This window comes from Poecile atricapillus, chromosome W (genome assembly GCF_030490865.1).
Source record: "Poecile atricapillus isolate bPoeAtr1 chromosome W, bPoeAtr1.hap1, whole genome shotgun sequence".
NCBI classification, from domain to species: domain Eukaryota; kingdom Metazoa; phylum Chordata; class Aves; order Passeriformes; family Paridae; genus Poecile; species Poecile atricapillus.
In genome coordinates, this window is record NC_081288.1 from 4,645,047 (window position 1) to 4,667,097 (window position 22,051).

At 42.5% G+C, this 22,051-nt stretch overlaps 1 protein-coding gene across 1 annotated transcript in view; it reads left to right on the forward strand.

Moving 5' to 3' along the window:
* The first annotated feature begins 1,989 nt into the window (after positions 1 to 1,989).
* The window catches only part of LOC131591909 (transcription initiation factor TFIID subunit 3-like), a 111,902-nt gene continuing 91,840 nt past the window's right edge, over positions 1,990 to 22,051 (forward strand). The window contains exons 1-2 of the mRNA XM_058863027.1: positions 1,990 to 2,239; positions 12,135 to 12,377. Coding sequence (XP_058719010.1) covers positions 2,074 to 2,239; positions 12,135 to 12,377 — 409 coding nt within the window. The 5' untranslated portion in view covers positions 1,990 to 2,073. The remainder of the gene's footprint in view (positions 2,240 to 12,134; positions 12,378 to 22,051) is intronic.

Below are 22,051 nucleotides of genomic sequence, written 5' to 3' on the forward strand. Positions count from 1 at the left end.
GAGACTGGAATAACCTCTGCATCACAGAGCTAGAATATCTACCCAGCAATTGAGAGGTGGGGACATCAGAGTCGAGATCAGAAGCCAATTTTATTGAGTATACAAGGCATTTATATAGGGTTTTACTTATATGGCACTTATAGAGGGTTCTTTTTTTGGTAACAATTTCCACTGCTTACACATTTTTCATGACATCACCTGGTAACATTATCACAAAGTTTCACAACTTGTTTCTTGATCACTTATTGCCCAGGGACCACTTACCTGTGTCTCTCTCCCGCAGTTTTTGCTCGATCAGGCCTAAGCTATTAAGCTCCTTTATCAGTTCTGTTATATTCTCTGTTTTATTCCCCATAAACACTGATCTCTCATATTTGAATTTTGTATTGCTACTGTTAACAGCTTTTGAATTTTTAAAATTAACTGATGTGATTAGGTGAGTCACTACAGAGCTTATTTAGAATGCAGTTTATAGCATGATCAATATGTGTATAGAAATGTAAATGTCAGAGGGCTGGGGCAGCTCTACTGTGGAGACACCCTGAGTTTTCTTCAGCCTGGAGAATAGAAGGTTCGAGAGAGACCTTTCAGCATCTGAAGAGGCTCCAGGGGAGCAGGAAAGGGACTTCGGGTAAGGGCATGGAGCAACAGGACAAGGGACTGTGGCTTTGAAGTGATGGAGGGCAGGGATAGTTTGGATATTGGGGAGAAATTCTTTACTGTGAAGGGGCTGAGGCCCTGGCACAAGTTGTCCAGAGCTCATCCTGGTGCCAGTATGGAGCCCTGAGGGACACCACCCTCAGGACCTTGAGCTGTTGACCAAACCAGGAGCTTCAGGACTTGGTTCTGGATCCAGGTCCTGCTCTTCAGGCTGCAGATGTGAGATGTGACTGTGATACAACAGACTACTCATAAACCAAAGTGCTAATTTCTGAACTAATTAGGTTTTAATACTATTCTATTCTATTATTTACCTTTCTGTCCTCCATGCTCTGATAGTTACAGGTGACCACTGAGTTACAGTTTAGCTCTTGTGTATCTCCACAGCCACCACTGAGTAAAAACTCTGCTGCTCCTCCTTGTGCCTCCTACAGCACTCAGTTACTGTAATTTTTGTTACTGGATCCTTTTTGCCACAGTAGTTCAATCCTCTCCCTGCTTGTTTTTTTTTGTTTTTTTTTCCCCAATTAATGAACTTGCCCAGAAATACTTTCTCCTCGTTGCTGCAAATTTGGTGTTCCATCCAGCTGGAAAGTTAAAAAAGAGAAAAATAACCTTCCTGGGCAGCCTGTTCCAGTGCTCTGGCACCCTCAGTGTAAGCATGTTCTTCCTCATGATGAGGTGAAACTTCTTGTGATCTGGTTTTGTTTATGGCCATTGCTCTTTATCCTGTCACTGGACATGACTTGGAAGAATCTGGCACCATCCTCTTGACAGCTGTCTCTGAGATATACTGAGATAATTATTTAGAGGTAGAGAGTTTATTTATAGAGATTATAGAATCCCAGGATAGTTTGGGTTAGAGGGGGCCTTAAAGATCATCTTGTACCCGCTGCCATGGACAGACACACTTTTCACTATCCCAGGGTGCTAAGAGCCCCATCCAACCTGACTTTGAATACCACCACGAGTGGGCCATCACAGCTTCTCTGGGCATCCTGTGGCAGTGTTTCATCACCCTCACAGTGCAGAATTTCTTCCCCACATCCCATCTAACACTACTCTCAGTTTGAAGCCGTTCCGCCTCGTCCTGTCGCTATCTGCCCTTGTAAACAGTCTTGTTACATCCTTCCTGTAAGCTCCCTTCAGGCGGTGGGAGACATTTAGCGAAGCTGGGGTACTGATCCTGATGTATTTACACGACGCCGACCCCGCCGTGTCCCCTCCGCGCTGCGGGACGCGGCACTGAGGGCTCCGGGCGGGTTCCCGCGCTCCGCGCCCCGCCCCGCTCGATGCGCTCGGCGCTGGAGCGGCGCTGCCTGCCGGGGGCGGGGCGGCGCCAAGATGGCGGCAGCGATGGCGGCGGTGGCGGGCGGTGCGTGAGAGCTCCCGCGGCCCCCCGGCCCCGGCGGGATGTGCGAGACCTACTCCCGCTGGCTGCTGCGGGTGTCGGTGGCGCAGATCTGCCAGGCCCTGGGCTGGGACTCGGTGCAGGTCTCGGCCTGCGACCTCCTCACCGACGTGCTGCAGCGGTACCTGCAGGGGCTGGGCCGGGGCTGCCACCGCTACTGCGAGCTCTGTGAGTGCGGGCTGGGGCCGGGCCGGGGGGATGCGGCTGGACACGGTCTCCGGAGGCCACTGTGAGTGGCCCTGCTTGAGCAGGGTCCGGACTGAGTGAGCTCCGTGAGCCCTGCCAGTCTCGGCCATCCCGCCAAGGAAACGGCGCTGGGCAGTGCTGGAGCAGGGCAGGAGCACGGGGAGGTGGGATTTGGGCAGAGGGGCACGAGGAAATGGTTTGGGGCAGTGCTGGGGTCTGGGGGGCAGGACAGGAGGGCACAGAGAGGTGGGTTTTGGGCAGGGGTCTGGGGGACAGGGCAGGGGGGTACAGGGAGGTGGGTTTGGGTAGCACAGGGGACCCTGAGTGGGGATCTGTGGGGAAAGGCTGTGGGGTATCTTTATGGAGGTGTGGGGAGAGCAGCTGGAAGCTGCTGCCTGTCAGGTAGTGCCAGGAGCTGAGGGTGCTTGGCAGGGCAGGGTCACGGAGCTGTGGTCATTTGGGCAGGGCAGAAGAGTGCAGGGAGGTGGGATTTGAGCAGTGCTGGGGTCTTTGGGTCAGTGAGCATGAGATGTGGGTTTGGGGAAGATCAGCCCATGTGCTGGGAGCTGTGGGGAAGGGGAGCCAGGCTGTGCAGTGGTGCACAGGACTGAGAGGACGGGGAGGGAAGCCGTGGGGCAGTGCTGGGTCAAGGGGGTCCTGGTGCCAGGGAGAACTGTGGGGCAGTGGGTCTGGCTGTGGGTGAGGAGTTGGGGCTGTGGGGCTGGAGTTGGAGAACAGGAGGCTCTGTGGCAGTGGGTCCGGGGTGTGGGGACATGGGGGTGCTGTCCCACTCTCTCTGGCTGCGGTGAGCAGTGTGCTGGAGAGGGAGAGACACGAGTACAGGAGGGGGAGAGGGCACTGTTGGCCCCATTGCTGGGATGTTCTGAATCTGGGAGCGGGATGAACTGGAGGGAGAAGGGGCAGCCAGCCCCTTTTACTGGTGGGATGTGTACATGGAGGATGTGGTGCTGTGTTGTCGTGGCTCATTTTTGGGCCACCTTTTGTGCCCTGGAGTCAGTGCTGAGGGGGCTGTGGGGGCCCAGTGCAGGTGGGGGGGTGTGTGTGGGGTTCACTGTTCTGTCACAAGGGGAAGTGCTGAGGATGAAGGGTGCAAGGCTTGGACTCCCTCCTGCATGGGGAGGGAGTAGTGTGCCTGGAGGTCCTGTTGCTGGGGTGCTCTGGGAATGTTTATGTGGAGAGGGGAAGCAGTGGTACTGTGGGGCTGGGAACATGTGTATGGGGAATGTAGGAAGGCAGGGATGCACTAACACTAACATGTTTTTGGGGGGAAGTGGAGCTGTAGTGCACAGAATGTGGGAGTGTGGCAGGGCTGCACATGGGAACTGTGGAGTGCAGAAGGGGTGGGTTGGGGCTGCGGATAATTTAGTGCACTTGCATGAGGTATAAGTGTCCTCATGTGGATGCAGAGGAAGAGGTTTCGCTGGATATGTGGGGGACTGGAGTTAGCCAACACTGGCATTGAAGCGGTACAGAAGGAGCTGAAGGTGATGGTGAGGTGCAGGATGCCCAGGGCCTCACTGTATTAGGGGTGAGGTGGGGCTGGGGTGGGAGAATGGAAGGGATGAGTTTACAGCAAATAGGAGAAGAGAAGGAAGAGAGGCCTGGGAATCAGTGCCAAGGACTGCTGTCTGGGTCACACACGAGTGTGGAATGTGGGTGTTGATGTCAGAAGTGAGCACCACTGCTGGGTCTGGGTCTACAGTAGAGGATGCAGTTGCGTGTCCTTGTGAGTGGGGTGGAGGTACTGAGGGGTTGGATGTCCTGCTGGTACCTGCAGAACGTGGGGTTTTGGAGGATGGGATGTCCAGTTGCTTGCTTGGTCAGTAATGCTGCCAGTGGGGCTGAGAGGGTGGTAAGGGATGTGCTGGGTCTGGGAATGTCAGCAAAGGAGGCTGATGGGTTGGGAAGGGGTGGGGAGGTGACAATCTCTGGGGAGAGGGAGGCTGTCAGGATCACTGCCAGGTCTAAACACAGGAAATATGGGGAATGCGGAGCAAGGCTCAGGCTCTCAGTGTGGTTAGAGGGTCATGAGTCTGTGTGTGTGGAGGCCTTTGCTGCCCTACATGTGGGGCAGGGAGGGTGTCATGTGGCAGAGATTTGTGTGCATAGATGGGGCTGCCAGTGCTCCTGCTGGATCTGTGAGTAGTAGGAAGGAATTGAAGGGGGATCTCCATAGTGGAGGGACTTGGGGGAGCATGGAGAGGTGGATATAGGCTGTATGCCTGGAAAAGCAGGGCTGCTTATGCCTTCTGTGCCAAGAGTCACATGTTCCCCCTTCCTTTGGCATGCTGAAGAGCTGTGGCATTGTGGGCAGCTGCTGCTCCATGTGTCCTGTACTTGTGGAGGGGAAAGTCCTGGAGAACCCCTGGGGCAGGGGTCAGCTGGGTCTGGCAGGGGCTTGAGCTGGGATGGATAACTGATTGCCTGAAGTGCTGGTGGATTTGGGGGCTGCTGTAGCCAACACCAGTTCAGAGAATGTGCTTAGGCCTGCAGGAGATTACTGGAGAGGTAACAGGGATCGCAGCCCTGAAATGCATCACCGGGAATGTTTGCCAGTGCTGTCCAAGCTGTGGGAATTGTGCTAATGAGGTGTCACAGCCACAGGTGAGAGGAATATCGGAGACATGCTGCTGTCAGCTGGTGGTGGATTGGATGCAGCATCAAGATCCAAGGAACTATGAGGTCTGAGTGTGTTGGATTTCTCTGCAGGGGTGAATTTGGACAGTGTGCGGAGCTGGGAGGTGCAGTGTGAGTGGCTTGGTCAGGAGAGGAGCAACCACAGCCTGAAAGTGCTGTTGCTGGAGGTTGTGTCCCTTCTCTGAAGAAGGGAATTTCTCCCTGCTGCAGGGGTCCCCCATGCAGCAAAGTGATGAGCTGAATGATGGTCCTGGCTCTGCTTCATCATTTCAGGAATAATTGAGATCAAGTCTGACAGTGCCAGTGTAACCAAGCTTAGGAATGACTGTATGCTGCAAACTGGATTTCTCAGGTTGTACAGGTTTACTTGTACAACTTTCCCCAAATTTGAGAGCAAGTTAGTCTAGAAATGGGACTGTGCAATATTAACCCATATATCCCAGCAGTACAAGTGCAGCTGTGAAGTTTGTATTCCAATCCACACAGAAACTATCTTTAAAGCAATTAAAGGAGACAACATAGAGGGTTTAGGAGGATGGAGTGATGAGGTGAAAAAGAAGCTCATCTAGGTTTGGTCAGAGCTGTTCTTTCATAGGGTTATTACAAATTTTGAGGAAGATGCTTCTGCTGCAGTGTTTTTAAGACTGGGAGGAAAAGACATAGAGATGATGCAAATAATTTTTTTGGTGCTGAGGACTGGAGGTTTGTAGAGCTCAGATACACCTTTCTTGCTTTGGGTTTGCTTACTGAAAGTGGGAAAGGCATTTTTTGCCTCTATGAGTGGGGAAGGAAGTACCACAAGTATCAATCTTTGGTGGTTTTAGATTTGTTTGTTTGTTTGTTTATCTTTGAGGAGAAGGGGAATATGCTCTGTTTGTGCCAGTGATGTGGTATTTTTTGTATCACCTCTCTTAAAACGATGCCTGTATTTCTTTCTTTAAAAAGGTTTGTAAAACGACATCTTAATATTGAGCTGACATCTCCCTGCGATTTCAGAATTGTTTCCTTTTGCTCCTAAAATAAGTTACTGTACAAACCCAGCTCTGGATGAATGAGCTGAATTCTGCCATGGTTTTGCATAAGTAGAATTAATTAAATTCCAATTGTAGCATCTTCATTGTCAGGGCGTTATCTCGGAGTCAAACCAGTGGGGTTTGAGTTAGCAGGGCTGTCAGCTGAGGGACATAATCTTTGTGTTCCAAACTGAATGGATTTACTCTGACGTAGTTGAGACACCGTGGTATTGCTGTGAAAAGCCTGTCATCGCTGCTCACATGTTCTCTCACTTGCAGAAGAAAATTATGGCTCTCCCAGCTGGGTTAGATCTTTGTTCCAGCTGTTACATCCCATTAGGAGAGCTACATTCAAGATTTTCATTACTTTTCTGCTGTTGTTTCTTTGCATTTACAGTAGCTGTAGTTGATGGGAGCTTCTGTGGCTGCAAAGAGAAGGCAAAAGGATTTGCAAAGCGGTTTTGAGATGTGTTTGATGCCGTGAAATGCTTCTGAATGCTGTGTTGGGGGTGGAGGAGAGGATGAACTTACAGGGAGAAAATCAGGGTTTTCCTCTTAAAATACACCATATTATGCTGCTCAAATTTGTGGAAAGCTTGTCAAAGGAGCTCTATTCAGTATGCTGTGTGCTGTTTTGTCCTAAAATTGAAATTAAATATTTGAAAACCAGTGTTGGAGTATGTAATTAAGGTATCAGGCTACAAAACAAACGGATGTAGAGTGGTTTCTGAGAGCAGAGTTCTGCATTGTTGTTGTTGGTTTTAAGGAGAGGTGAAAAGGGAAAAGCTCCCTGTTAGGTGCCACTTTGTTTTGCACTCCTATTTCAGGTGCTTTGATAGAGGGGTGGCAGAGCTGGTGCTTTGATTTACCTGCTCTGGAATGATATAGGTTGGATTTTTTTTACTGGGGAGCTGTCCATGAGGGCAGATCAGAATCTGCTTTGTTTGCCATGAATTTAGCTAATGTAGCTTGGCTGTGGGGTGGTGGGTTATAGACATGCAGAATATGTCATGTTTTACCTCTTAACTTAACACATCCATTAAGGCAGTTCAGTTTCCAGTCTATTTATGTGAGTGGTGCAGTTCATGGGAAGGATGAGGAGGGGACTTGTCATTCACACCCCCCTGAAGTATTTTTTTCTGTTACATTGCTCTAAAAAACAGTCAGGTAGAAGCTACTTTATCACTGAGGGCACCGGGACATATTTCATCAGGACAAATTTAGATTATCTGCTAGTACAACTAGAAGTGTAATAAGCTGGATAATGAACTTCTTGAATTTAGAGGTGGATTTTCCTCTGCTTTCTTTCAGTTTTCAGTCTTGAGCTTATGCTTGGATATACTGTGATTTATTTTTTTTCCCCCCCCTGAAATTTGCTAACAGTTAGGAAATAAAGTTTAAAAGTTTGTCTTTAGTTTCATATTGTTTCACTACTTTTTTTGAAGATTATTTTTATGCAAACATAGAATTGTAGAATATCTCAAGTTGGAAGGCATCCACATGGATCATTGAGTCCAAGTCCCTGTTCCTTGCAGGACTACATACTAATTATATATACATATAAAAATATTAATGACCATACTGAAATTGGTATTATTAATGCACCTGCATTTTTGTTAAAAGGCAGGTTCTGATCTGGTGAACACGGTATTATAACTGGAAGGAAAAATTGCCGATATTGCAAAATGTTTTCCAAGGCAGAACTGGCTCCAAAGCTGCTCCAATGTCTCCACAGTCTCTCCTTTAACCTTCATTATAGCAAAGGGAGAATGCAAACAGCAGACCAATATTTTCACTGATAATTACCACAGAGGAGAGAATTCACCTGGCATCAGCCAATCTTTTCTTTCTTTGTAATGTTAAATTTACCTCATGTGTTGTCTTTGTTTTTTTTTTCTTTTTAGTTACTTCATTCTTACCACTCTACAGTAATAATCTGTATTAAAGGATTAGATTTTGATGATCAGTTTAAGTGAGCCGATTCCTGCTGCTGGTCCTTGAATGACTTTGTAACAAGGATCTATCCTGGGCCTGTAACATTCATTATAAGTCTACATTTTATGTCCTCATAACCTTAAGTGTTGATGTTTTTAAGCTAATTAACTTCTTACTGGCTAATAATGTAAAGAAGGACAGTGTGTTTTTTTGCTTGACATTTCTGAAGTTACTGGGAGAAATAGCAGACTCTGAGCACCAATAGCAAGAAGATGCTTTTGCCTGACTGGTAACTACATTAATAGGACCCCTTTTTCCCCACTTAAGATGCCTTAAGTAAGGCATCTATACTTATTAAATAACCTATTGTTCATGCTTATGACTTTGCTGGGTGGAAGCTATGTTGTCTCCTTGAAACACTTATCCTGGAGTAACTTTGTGTGACGTGCTGGAGCACAGGGAATCTGTGATAGAGCCTGTAATTAAAATACCAAGGAGCTACACCTAATAATTTGCTGGTTAAAATAAAATCTGAAAAAAAAAATAAAATAAAAAAAATCTCTTTTACAGCAGCCATGAGGGGGAATGCTGAGCTATTTATAACATGTGTACATGTAGCATTGGTGGTGACTCATTAATTTTTCTCAGTATATTTATTACAGAACTGTAGTTACTTCCTTTAAGAAACCTGGCATGAAACTAAAGGCTTTTCTGCTCTGTACTCACTTGCCTGTTAAATTTTCACTCATTCATATGAACTTTGGGCCAGGAAGGAGGAGGTGGTGGGGGAGAGTTTGGCAAAAGGGAATCAGCTGGTCCTGAGACTGAATTTAAGACAAGTAAGACAGTTCCCTAATTCCACACAACTCCCTCACAGTGCCTTTGGATGATATGAGCACTGGCCAGCTTGTTTTCTGGAGGAATTCTTGTAACTTTTGCAAAAATAGCTAGGCTTTAAGAGCTTCTAAGAAATCCTTTTCCCCCCAGCCCAAACCCTTGTTTGTATGAGAGTTTAGTGCTCCATTCTTGTATTTGATTTCGTTTTCCTTGTGGATGGGTTAATTGATCTGCAGGTGATACTGAGCAGTGGGGCTGAGGGCTGGATAACTTTCCACACAAATACTCTGCTCTGCCTGGATTCTCTCTGCCCATCATTTCAGACCAGTACTCTTTTGGGATGCAGTTCCACATGCAGATTCTTCCTCACCTGGTGCTTATTCTCATGCCCAGGGAGACTGAGAATATCGTAGTTGCACGACCATTCCCACAGGTTTCTGGTGGGCTGTTTTGAGACCAAATGGTCTTAATTTAGCTCTGGTGCTGCCACAGCTTTACCACTTTGGGAGCACAGTTCCCATTCTGGGAGATAGTGCAGCTTAAAAGCTTGTGAAAAAGGTATTTTCCTAGTTCACTGTTCATGAGGTAAAGGGATGAGAGTTGTAACTTGCTGGATAAACTATTCCCACCTCCTTACATCTCTTCCCAGCCCTGAACAATGATAGTATTTAAACTGTTGTGGTATAAAGAACAGCAAGAGACTGGAAACCAAATCTCTGAAGTGTCTGTGATCTGGCACTGACTTGCTGTGTGACATTAGATTAATTATTTCACTGGGAGGCTTCAGCATCTGAATTTTTAAACTGAGGATAGCACAGATATGTGAAGCATAATGAGATAAGTTCAGTAGGCACAGATTTAACTTTTTTTCTTGGCATCCTTTACTCACAGAAAGAAGCCTAAGACTAAATGAAACACCAGGAGAGAGTGTATTACATGTTTGTCAGCATTCCCTTTCATGTGTCTGGCTTCTGCTATTTTACTGATTTTTTATTAAGCCAGAGAGTGAAGAGAAATGCTAAACTGTTGAAATAAAAGTGTATAGTTTTAATTTGATTAATAACCTAGAAATACATTTAATGCATTTTTATGCTGTGATAGTTTCCAACTGGTTTGATTTTAAATACAGTTATGAATATAGACCTGATACTTTTTTCAAACACTTTTATCACTGAGGACACTGTCTTGAAAAGAAGGGTTAACTGCTCCATCCTTTCATCCCTCTGACATGTGCAGGTTTAAACATTATTTTTAGTTTTCAATCAAACTTTAAACTTGGCATTGTCTCTTTGGAGGCAAATGTCAAAGCTGTGGGAAAATTGAATCTTCTTTGGGGTTTTTTTGGTCACCTTTTGAACCCACTTTCTAACACACGTAATTGTTTTGTGATACAGTTGTTAAATATTTCCATGCTTCAGTTACACTTAGTAGCTGCTGCTTTTCCAAGTGTTCTTAAAAAGCACTTGTAGAAAGAATTCCTTTTTAGCATTTATCACTTGCTAATCATGTCAGCACACTTTTCTGCAGCTTAAAAAGATCCTGTGCAGATCAAGGAAAAGACCTTTGAAAAGTTTTCCCCAAGTTTTTCTTCTCACCTGTTTGTCAAACTTGTACCTGTTAAATCTTGACACCTTAGAAAATGCTTCAGTGAGTTCATAGGTATCTTCATAGCCTGAAGAGCAACTAGAAGCAACAACACAAAATTTCTTAGTAGTGTCAATTATCTGAATGTAATTTTTAAGCATAAAATACACTTTCCCCCCCCCAAAGAAATATAAGGGTCTCATAACTGCTCTGCAGTGTTGATATCTTCATGTAATTATGTGCATGCAAGTCTGGAGTTTGCAGAGCCAAGTGGTATTGCACTTGTACCAGGTATATTACACAAACACAAACTCTGAGGTGCTTCTCACCCTGCAGAGTTCACATTCCAAATACAGGAGGGTAAAACTGGCAGGCAGTAACTTGGTCTGATCTTCCTTTTAGCTGTGAAAAGAATTAAAACACAAGCGAGACTTGCCCGGAGTCACACAAGAGGCCGGTGTTGGAGAGCTGAGAATCAACCCCATAATCTGAGTATTATCCTTATCTTGACTGCAAGACTTAAGAAGGGAAATTCTAGAACAAAATTCTCATTTTCTAAACGTACCTGCAGGCGTGAGTTGGCTGGGGGTTGGAATTCATGCAGTGATGTGAGAACCAGCTCTCTCAGCTGCCTCAGCTTCAAGATAAACCAAGAAGAGATTAGGTTAAAGGACAAACAAAAGAGCATCCCCCCATTCTCTGGAGCCAGGGCTCCACAATAGCCATTGTGTTCCTTCAATAAACACAGGCTGCTTTTCCATAATTACTTTTTAAAGTAAATCACAGCTTATCATCATATAGGGATGTAATATCTTCATAAGCCAATTCTACAGAATTGTAATAATTCAGTATATCATTTTATTGCATTTAAAATCATGTTTGGGGTTTACAGCATTGTTTTTGGGTTATTGTTGTTATGAAAAGTCGGGAAGAGACTCGAAGTGGTGCCTTGGCTGCCAAAGCCAGGTGCCCAGTTCTCCCTCCGGAGGCCATTTGAGGGATTTTCCTCTGTCAAGCCAGGGAAACTGAGGTACTTGGGCTTCTGCAAGTGTAATTTAAAGCTTTGAGCCAAATTAATTGTATAGCACAAACTGCATCCTCTGTTGGACTATTTGCTTGGAGATCTTATTAAATAAAGATCCTGACTGCCTGGCTAGTGAGGTTTCACTTTACTTTTTATGAAGAAAATAAGATTTTTTCTGTAGAATCAAACTTAAGTTTCACCCCAAAAAATCAGCCCCTGAAGTATAGTATAAAATATTCTGTCCTCATCAGACCACTATTTAATATTCCTCTCTTTTATCCAGGAGTAGCTAACCAGTAGATGAAGTGGCTCATAGTTTATGAAGCCAGTAAATTTCCTCTACAGGTGGAAAGATACTTTGTGAAGGGTTTTTTTTATATCAAGAGGCTTCTTTTTCCTTTTCTCTCTGTAAACTACAGTCAGTTCAAAAAAATGAAATTGTTGCTCTTCTAGGCTGAGAAATAATGTTTGATCTGTTCATACTGATAAAGAACACTTTCTGCATATGGGGTTGTGTGGTGTTAATTGACTGTTGCCAGGTAAAGCTGCCTGTTGTCGCTCCCTCATTTGGGCTTGATTTGCTTCCTGGAGTGCACTTCTTCAGTGGTATGATTTGAAACAAAGTGATGGCTCAAAACAAAACCCTCCTGAAAGTAAGCTGGTGGAGCTGTGGAGTAGTCAATCCATCTCTCTTACTGGTGGTGAGCTGGGGAACTGTAATCTTGAAGTATCTTCAGGTCGAATTTTTTAACCTGTATTTGTATGAAAATATTTTTTAACCTAGATTTGTATGAAAATATTGTTCTGTTGTTTTTTTTTGTTCCAGATGGCCGCACAGATCCAATTTTGGATGACGTAGGCGATGCCTTCAAGCTTATGGGGGTTAACCTGCATGAGCTGGAAGATTACATACACAATATTGAACCTGTCACTTTTGCACATCAAATCCCTTCGTTCCCCGTCAGCAAGAACAATGTCCTCCAGTTCCCCCAGCTGGGAAGTAAGGATGCAGAAGAGAGGAAGGAGTACATCCCTGATTACCTGCCACCTATTGTCTCCTCTCAAGAAGGTGTGAAATCAATCCTTTGCTTTCAGTTTTGGTGTATTTGGGTATTTGTGGGCATCCTCCAGCAGCTCAAGCTGTGCTGCCCTGTGGCAGTGGCACAGGAAGGGCCCATGGGGTGCTACCCAAGCAGGGTTGCAAAACAGGTAGCAGTGCTGTCGCAGGTTTGTTCTCCACCATTCTTACTTTCCTTCCAGATTAACTCGTGCCAAAAATTCACCATGTTACCCCATGTTTCAATAATGCATTCTAAATTTTAAGTTTTGAGATGACAGTAGGAATGAATGCTCTGCATTACCTTTTATGTGTTAGCCTCCCCCTTGTGCCTCCTGCAAGGGCTTCTGTAATTTGGTAAAGGTAGAAGAAAGAAGGCTGGTGAGACACAGCATTTCCTACTCCTGATAGCTGTTTCTCCTTACTTGTGACAAATTTCACCCAAAAACCCAAACCCAACCAAACAGAAAAGCCTCCTTTTCCAATTAAAATGAATTCAGCTTTAAAATATGGAAGAGTATTTTAGAGGCATTGTACTGGCTTTTAATTCTCTTTGCTAACATTGATTAGGGTTTCATCATGCAGCTGCTCCTTCCCTTTCTTGTCCCACAGAGGCAAAGGTTGAGGAAACAGTGAAACCAACTATACAAGTGCTATGAGATGCAAATAACCTGAGAATTTTCACTGTGGCAGTGGAAAAAGCATACTTGTTTTCTCTATTTTTCAGCTATATGAGACTTGATTGCTAATAAGATAAACCTTTAAGAAACATGACCTAGTTTGACTTGCCCTTTGAATAGTGAACAGCACACAACTGTACTTTGTGTGGAAATAAATATATGTAAGGTAGTGGGCATAAAAATCCCAGACAGAAGAACATAATTTTCCAAAACAGCTGCAACCTGCACAAGATACTTGGTTTAGAATTGTGTGGGGACAGAAGGGATATCATGCTCTATTGTGCATATTGCTCTTTTTTAAGAATGAAGGTCTCAAAGTCTGCTTGTTGAAATAGGTCTAAAAACTCTGCCCAGCATAAGGATGAATATAAGCAACATCACCTTGTTGGGCAAAGAAATCCATTGCTGTGCTGGTACAAGTGTGGCATGGGGTAGTATTCCAGTAGTTTAGCAAGCTGTAGGAAGTGTATGTTCAGGCTCTCTTACGTCATGTTCAGCTAAAAATGCAGTTGCTTTGTACTCCAGTTAGAGCAAGTGAAATTGTGGTGAGGAACAGGTGCTGGGTTTGGTGTGTTCTGAACAAATATGCTCATTCCAGTAACAAAGTGAGGATTTACTCATCCTGGTGAGTATTTCTGAGGCTCTGTAGACTTTAATTTTCTGTTTCTTTTAGTTGTGTTTTATAGCTCAGTAGCATTTCTTGCTATTGATAACTATTTTATTATTGTTATAGTAAGAGGTAATTTTTATGTTATTTTATTGATAACTATATTACTATTGAAACACTGAACTGTTTCTTGCCTTAATACAACCCAAGAAGTTGAACTGCTTTCAAAACAGAAATACTTTCTTAAATTAGTAAGGAGATCCTGAAGTGTCACTCTTGTGAAGTTTGTTAAAAAGATTGTTCTAAAAATTTAACAGTGAACTCTCTCAAACCAGGAAGAGGAGAACAAAATATAAATATCAAATGTGTAGACAGCATATATAAAAGAAGAGTACTGAGGAAGAAGACTTTGAGATGTGAATGGGGATTTTAGCTCCCCTGTTCTGGCTACTTGCTTTGGCCTGATTCTTCAGGAGGTAAACAAACACCATTCTGTCAGAGAAATCTGGCATCTTTGAAGTGTAACAAGTTGCCCAGCAGTGTTGCAGTTGTTTTGTTTTTTTTTTCCCTTGGAAAATGATACTCTAAAATATGCAAGAAAAGTCAAATCCAGCGAGGCTCAAAACAGCTGCAGACAAATATCTGAGCATGGGGAGGGAGAGAGGAGAGTTACAGACTCAGCCTGACAATACCCGACATACAAAGAGAGGCTAAAAATTGAAATGGGGACAGTTGTGCTTTTTCTTTTTTTTCCTATATGTAACTTTTTATACTCTTTCTCTTGCAAGTTAGATCCAGGAGTTAGATTTTAGCAGTCCTTATAAATAATGTATGAATCCTTTTAACACCTGAAGCAAGAAGATATTATTTCCAAAGTTGGATGAGAACCAGGAAAACTTCTGATGCCTAAGGGTAGTGTATCAGCGCACATATAGACACACACAACTTGAAAAAATTAATGAAATATTTTTTAAATGGAAATTTAAAGGAAGCATTAAATACAGTTGCTGAACGCAGATTTGTTATAGTTGATTTAAAAAATTTACAGCTGAGGACATTTTAATTTTGAATTTAAGTGTTTTCTGAAAATGGTGTTGATGCTCTGTGGTTCGTTTTTGAAGGGGATGAGGTGCATCACAGAACTGCTGTATATGTTTTGTTCTATGTTATTCCAAGTAATATTTGGAAGAAAAACTTACTTTTGGAGATTAGAGGAATGCATGTTAAAAATACTGAAGAATTGCAGAAGCCGTTTGAATACTTTGCCATATTTTATAGTGTAGGAAAAAAATGAGACTGCTCAGATTGTTCAGTCCCTAATATTTGAGTTGCTTTGAGTAGGCAATAATTAGAAATTGAGAAAGGCTTTGTGCACATTAGGGTGTGCGATGTAAATCCTTCAGTGACTTTAAGGAATCATCAGCAGGACTCCTTATGTCCCATTTTATATTAAAGCCTAGAGCTCAGCTCAGTTATGAATATTTATTTACTGTTAGGGGTCAGAAATTATGAGTGCTGATACATTTTAGCAGTAATGTAGCCACAACTTCTAGTAAGAAAAAACTCTTTTTTCAGTACTGTTAAATTAAAAACCAAACCAAAGCAGTGTTCAGTCTGCGCCACGACCAGTAGGTGTTGCTGCCCTCCTTCCCAAAAGTCCTTTAGTTCTGCACATGTAACCAACTTCTTATTTCCACTTACTCCAGAACTGGTGGTTGTTCAGGTTAGGCAGTGGCTGCCCAGCAGCACAGAGATATCTTGGTTATCACTGCCAGAGAATCCGTAAGAGCAGAAAGCCCTTGCCATGTGAGAGGAGCCGTCTCTTTCATTGTACTCAACAGTAAGAAATTCTGAAAGAGCTCTGAGTGATTCCTGAAGTTGTGGGGGAAAGGGAGGAAGACAAATAAGTTTTCAGGATCTGTAAATTGTGTCAGTCAGAAGTTCTGTGATACAAATTTTGTTCCAAGAAAGCAGAAAATGTTTCCTTGCCTTAAATGTGGAGTGCAAGCAAATGCTTGTGCTGTGAGGATCTGCATATATAATTCTACATATTATAAAACAATCTGACTCAGTATTGCCATGGAAAATGTTGGATTTTTAGCAGTATTTTTACAAAGGACACTGAAGGGATAATTTTATGGCAATGTATCATGATGTTCGCTGTCTGCCTATTTTTAATTACTCTCCTTTTTGTTTTTGAGTTAGTTTAGCACTGTTGTCACTAAAATGTCATGGTAAAGTTGTAAGACAGATTAAAAAAGGAGAAAAAAATAAATTAGTTACAAAACATGATGGTCATGCTTTATTTCTTGTGCTTTAATGCAAGAGAACATACATTTTGCAATAATAAATCAACTTCATAGAATTTGTTGATTGCATTTGAAGCAAAACCGTATGTGCTGAAACTAGGCCAGCTCAGAAAGCCCAGATACTTCTCCACAGCTAATAATAATCACTATTACATTTTGTGATAATGTTGAGAGTCCTAGTGTTGTAAGAACATGTACCATTCTCCATGAATAAAACAAAGAAAAGCGCATTGTAAATCTTCATGTGCCACGGTATCCTTATTTTTAAGCTTCCTGGAATTAATCTCAACCTGTACTTGCTGCCTCTTGTTATAATTTCATTAAAAATAATACTACTACTACTAATAATAATAACAACAACAACAATAATAATTTTTATTTTTTTATATAACCACTTCATGCCAACTGCTCTCTTTTTGTGACTTTTTGAAGTCACAGGCAGTCCATCCCTGCTTCTCTGTCTGTAAAACTGAAGAAAACACATTGGTTTTGTGTGTGCAGTACTGTTCACAGTCTGTGGTATTTACATTAGACACTTACTCCTCTCTTACACTCTAATTGTGCAGGTGCATGGCAGCAGGATATGAGGAAGAAAACGTGGGAGTCTCTTCTCACTAGTTTAGATATTTTGTGGGGAGAAGGGTTGCTTTTAGAGAGTCAGACTTTCTCTGTGATTCCAGCTGCATTTTTTTCTGTCCTCTGCTTCAAACCACTTCACTCCCACTCCTAGAGGTTCAGCTCCTTCTCCTTAAAAATGGTGTGGGAACAAATGTAATTTTTACCAGGCATTAAATTTTGTTGTCTTTCATTCCTGGTAATGTATGCTCAAGCACTGTCATTGTATTTCTGATCATTGAGTCAGGACAAGTTCTTGGCACAGTTTACAAATTCAGATTTATTTGTAGCCTTTTCTGTCAGAGCATTTTATTTCACTGTCAGATCAAAGCATAAAATTGCTGATCTTCTTACAGTCCTGCCTTTTCCCTTCTTTGCTGTTGATGTGATGTTAGGACCTATTACCTACCAAAACCTGATGCTTCCAGCCACCTGGAAGCGTGGAAACCCAGCTGTCAAATTGCAGCTCACCTCAGCACATCTCTAGTTTTTTTAATGCTGTGGTAGCTTCTGCAAATCTCGTTTGAATTGATGAGAATTGGGGGTGCTGGTGAAGCAAGGTGCTAATCAAAAGAACACATTTTTGTGTCTAGGTTCTACCAGTGCTAGAATTGTAATTGTATAAAGCATTAAGCATCAGGGTGATGAAAAGCATTAGTGTCAAGCTCCAGTGGGAAAATAGAGCAGAACTTAAAAATTGTCACTGCCCCGTCAGGCTGGCAGTGCTTTCTGTGGCCATGGTCTAGAATGGAATGTAGCAAATCATGGATCTCAGACCAGAGTGATTTCAGTCTCTGGTTTCTCCAAGGGTTAAACAAAGCCAGTCCCTCTTTGTAAATCAGAATGTGATGGGCTTTTAAAGGGATCCTGGGGATCACTTTGCCATTTTGGTAACACAGGTCTTGCTGTTGTCGTTTTTTGACTTTTCTGCCTTTCCCCAGCTCTAGTTTAACTCCACAGACTAACTCTCCCTCATTCTAGCAGCTGCACCAATGATTCTAAAACAGCAATGATCTTTTCAACAGAGCTTTTCCAGTGTAGTTGGTTAGGAAACCACCACTCCTCGAGAAGCAGGTACTGTGTATTTGAGCAGCCTGAAGAGTTAAAGCCCTGCCAGAGTGTGGAGGTTTTGCTCCTGGCTGCTCGCTGTGCCTGGTTGCTGATACTCACAGGCATCCTTTACCTGTGTGTGCAGTGCACTGAGAGTCTGATTGCTTTTGTGAGGACGGATCCTCACATCTGCAGCAGCCCAGCAAGGAAGGAGCAACAGGAGAAACAGACAAAATGAGAAAAGCAGCCAAGCTTGAGATGCAGCCAGAAGAAAGGCATTGGGAAGGAGCCAATAGGAGAGGCAGGTTTCAAAGGAAAAAAAGGAAAATATGAGACAGGAACAAAAAAAAGTGTACAGAAAATGTGCCTGGTTTAAATCTTGCCATTAGACAGAAAAATAATTTTTCTGGAAGGCGTGCTGATAAAGCTGTAGTTGGGAGGACAACTATATCTCTGCCTTTTCTTAAGGAGTTGTATCATAATCGAAAGCATAATTTCCAGTGAAATCCTGCAAAAAAGGATTTAATGAAGTTTGTGGTTTTTTTTTAATGTGGAGTTAAATAGATTTTCACAGGAGAGCTTCGTTAATTTGCAGCACTTGTAGAAAAAAAAATCAATGTAATAAGTGCCATAGTAAAATTTTATCTGTGGTAGGAACTAAATCACGTAGCTGGGATTTGTAGACTGTGGAGACAGACACATGCACTATTTTTATATTGTCTAGGGGACTAGTACCTAGCTTCTAATAATTCATGTCTTTCGAAAAAAAATAAAACAACTCTTGCTATTTTTTAAGAAACTTAATGGCAGATGGAAGTGGGGAATGGAGGACATGGATTAAAAATGTTTTTATTTAATTGTAGGAGAGGCTTGTGATGAATTTTCATGTTTTTGTTTGTTGGGGTCTTTTACGTGTTTTATCCTTTAAAATAAATAAACCAGGTGGAACCTGGCTATACATGAAGCAAATCAGAAAATAAATTTTATAAAGATACTGCCTCCATTTTTTTACAAGTAATAGCAAGGAGTTAGTAAAACTAACTATAAAAATTCAGCATTGGGAAAATTTATTGGTTTAGCTTCTTAAGCTGTCTAGTTTTATTTGCTGCATATAGCAATTGAAATGAAGCTAATGTGACTTCAAGGGGATAGCATTCTTTTAAAACCTTCTCACAAAGATTTTTCTGTTTTTCAGACCTGTTTAGATAACTTACAAGTTAGTGATTCTTAAGGATTCAAAAATAAAAACTGCAAAACACAGAAGTTGCCTGATAAAAGCCAGCCTTTTGCAGTAAATTATTTACATGGAATGGGAATGAAAGTCATGGATCCTTTCACTGCATTGTGATGTGCAAATTGCAATTTTGGTTCGAATAAAACTGGAGGAGAAAATGGGACTTTGTGATAAAAGGATTCTATTGTCTTGTGTATTTTGAACAGAAATGCTGTCATGATTTTAATTTCCTACTGATCCTTTTTCAGCAAAACTTTTGTCACTTGTCTTGACTCGTCACGTCAGATCAGTTTTTTCCCTTTTCTGACAATGTGTGACTTTGTTTAGTGCCTGTGTTGCTTCCTGCACTGTCTACTGCAGCTATGCTCGAGGATTTTATTTCAGCTGGATCATCAGATACCTTTGTGCCTTTGAAAGCATAAGTTTCAAATTAGGTTATTGTCTGATAGCTGGGTGTTAATGTTCTTGGGCCTTTCAAACTTTCTCCAACTGCCCTGAGTATTTTTGGGGACTTGAGGGAAGAGAGCGGGAAATGAAAAGTCTGCCTGATTCTTTAAGCAGGATAAAAGAGAAGCACAACTGGCCTATTTTAAGGGCTGACCATGTAACTTTATTATTACTCAGTGTTTTCATGCAGGAATGTTTCCTATTTTTCTTTAAACAAATGCTTTTCTTTCTTTCTCTGACTTCTGCTACCAAGGATGCTTTAACTTAATGAACATGTTAGTGATTCCTGGCACTTAAAAAACAAATAAAAATCATTTTAGCTACTGGGAGCAAAGCCACAAATTTGATTGCTACCTCCCTGCATGGGAATTTGTGCCAAACTTCTGGAGAAATGTCTCAGTCCAAGCAAACGTTAATTTTGTACTAGGACGTAGAAGTAGAACCTGTCAGTTGAGACCTCATATGTGTGTCTGATTTTGAGACATGTGGCCCTAAGCAATGCCAGCATCCTCCTGCTACTTATTAGCAACTGTGGCATTTACATGGACACAGGGAATGGTTCACACCTGGAATTCAGGAGCTGGCCCTCCAGGTAGTTGTTCCAAATTACACAACTGCTCAGAGAACTGTTACTTGGAGAGTAACTTTTCTCAGTTTAACACCTCTGAAGCGTCTGAAATGTTTCTTAACCTCCTGTGAAAAACATCCATGCTGGGAGCTGTTTGGGAATAGATACTGCTTGGTGTTTTGTGCACATTTTCAAGCGTAGCTGAGCCTAACCTTGATCTCAGCATCAGAAAAAAAAGTTGTCTAGACAAAGATCATGAGTGGATTACGGGACCCTGTATCTCTCTTGCATTAATCAGGGGAATGACTCATTATAAACTTCTGTGTGTGGTACAGTCCAGGCTAAGATTAAGAAATTCTGCCTTCTGATTTTTAAAATTATGACTAAGAAAGCTCATTTGAATTATTTGTCTTTTGCCACACACAGATAAGCCCTTTAACTTTACCATACAGCTCTTGACTTCAGTGTCTTCTTAGAATTAGGGTTGAAACGGACCTTAGAGATCATCTTCTTCCAGTCTTCACCTTTGATACACGCTCCTGTTTTCTCCAGCTCCCAGCTAAAGAGAGTGCTAGTGACTGGGTAAGTCATTAGGAAGGGATAACCCATTTTTGTGTGTAGCCAACTCCAGTTAATTCTTCAAGACTTGGAGAAATGCAAAGTTGGATGGATAATGGGGAGAGTTCAAATGTGAAGGCATTTGGAGACATGACCCTGGTTCATGCAGCCAGATGCTTGGATAATTAAAGTTCATCTTTAGCTGTGTTTTTTTGGAATCTTTCATTTTTGTAATTGCACTCATTAGAAACATTAATGGTGTTCTGATGACTTGACAAGATGGTATTTTTCTGTATTTCTCTGGTTTGGATTCTGTTTCTTTGAACAGCTTGACTGGGTAAAATGTAACCCTGTATGCTCGTTGTGTATAAATGTGCATTGTTTGGGTCGGTTAAGCAAAGCCTACCATAGCATACCTGTGTTTTTGAGGAGCAGTGTTAAACTTGAGCAGGGCTGGATCTGGCTTGTACTTAGCCCAAGGCTGGAAAACAATGGGTCTTCAGGTGGGTAACACAGTAAGTCACAAATTTCTCTGACTTGGTTTGAGATTAATATTTAGTGATGGTTATAAGCGATGACGCCACGCTGCCAGGGGTGGTATTTTATATGGAGAGATAAACTAAAGTTCAGCTCTGCGTGCATGTGTTTGAAAGAGGTCGATAACAACTTAAATGGCCTTTCTTCTGGCCACTTTACAATCTGCAACCTTCTGCTTAATTTATTTTCTTTGGTGAACTTGTTTGCCCTCTGCATTCTCACTGTTGATGTCTGCTGCTTTCCCATTCCAAAGGGCTGTGTTAAAGGAAGACTCTGTGTTTCATGTGTATTCCTACGGTTGGGATGGAGCATACTTTTCTTCAAACGTTATGAGCTCTTTTCCCTGAGGGGAGTAGGATGGTACAGATTCTGGGTGTCTGAGAGGTACAGCTTAACAGATTGGCCAAATAATCCATCCTGAACTGGAGAGTGAATAATTTTAATACCCCTTATCTTGCATAGATTTTTATGGATATTCATCTCAGCAAATGAACTTTGCATTTCTAAATATTTAGAGCAGCATGTTCGTTCAGGCACAGCATATTTGAATCCTAATATTCTCCGAGTTTCTCCACGTTTCTCTGGGTTTCTGTGCATGTGGGACTTTGATTCCAGGCTTATTTAAACAAATAGTTTGCGCTTGTGTGCGGACAACGCTAATTACGTCTGACAGTCACAATTGGGAATAGCATGGAGGAAATAATAGTTCTTGACCAATCGCTAAAACACAGGAAGTCCTGGTGCCATAGGAAGGGAGAGAAACTCACTTCTCATTTCCTTTGGAGTCCAGTGTGTTCAGATTAACTTTAAAGGGAGCTGAGGTGCAGCTCTGAGGATTTAGGCTTCAATCATGTGCTCCCTTCGTGTGGAGCCCGTCTCAGCAGGCAGCAAGGCACCAGCTCTCACAGCCCAGCTGCTGGGGATCCTATTGCAAATTAAATATGAAACAAGGATGCGTTTGGTTTTGCATGGGAAACTTTTTAACACAGTCACTCACGAGGCTTTCTTTCTGCTCTGGGTATTTTAAATCACAATACTGCTGGAGGTGATAGCTCATCTGTAATCTTTCAGAAATAACTTG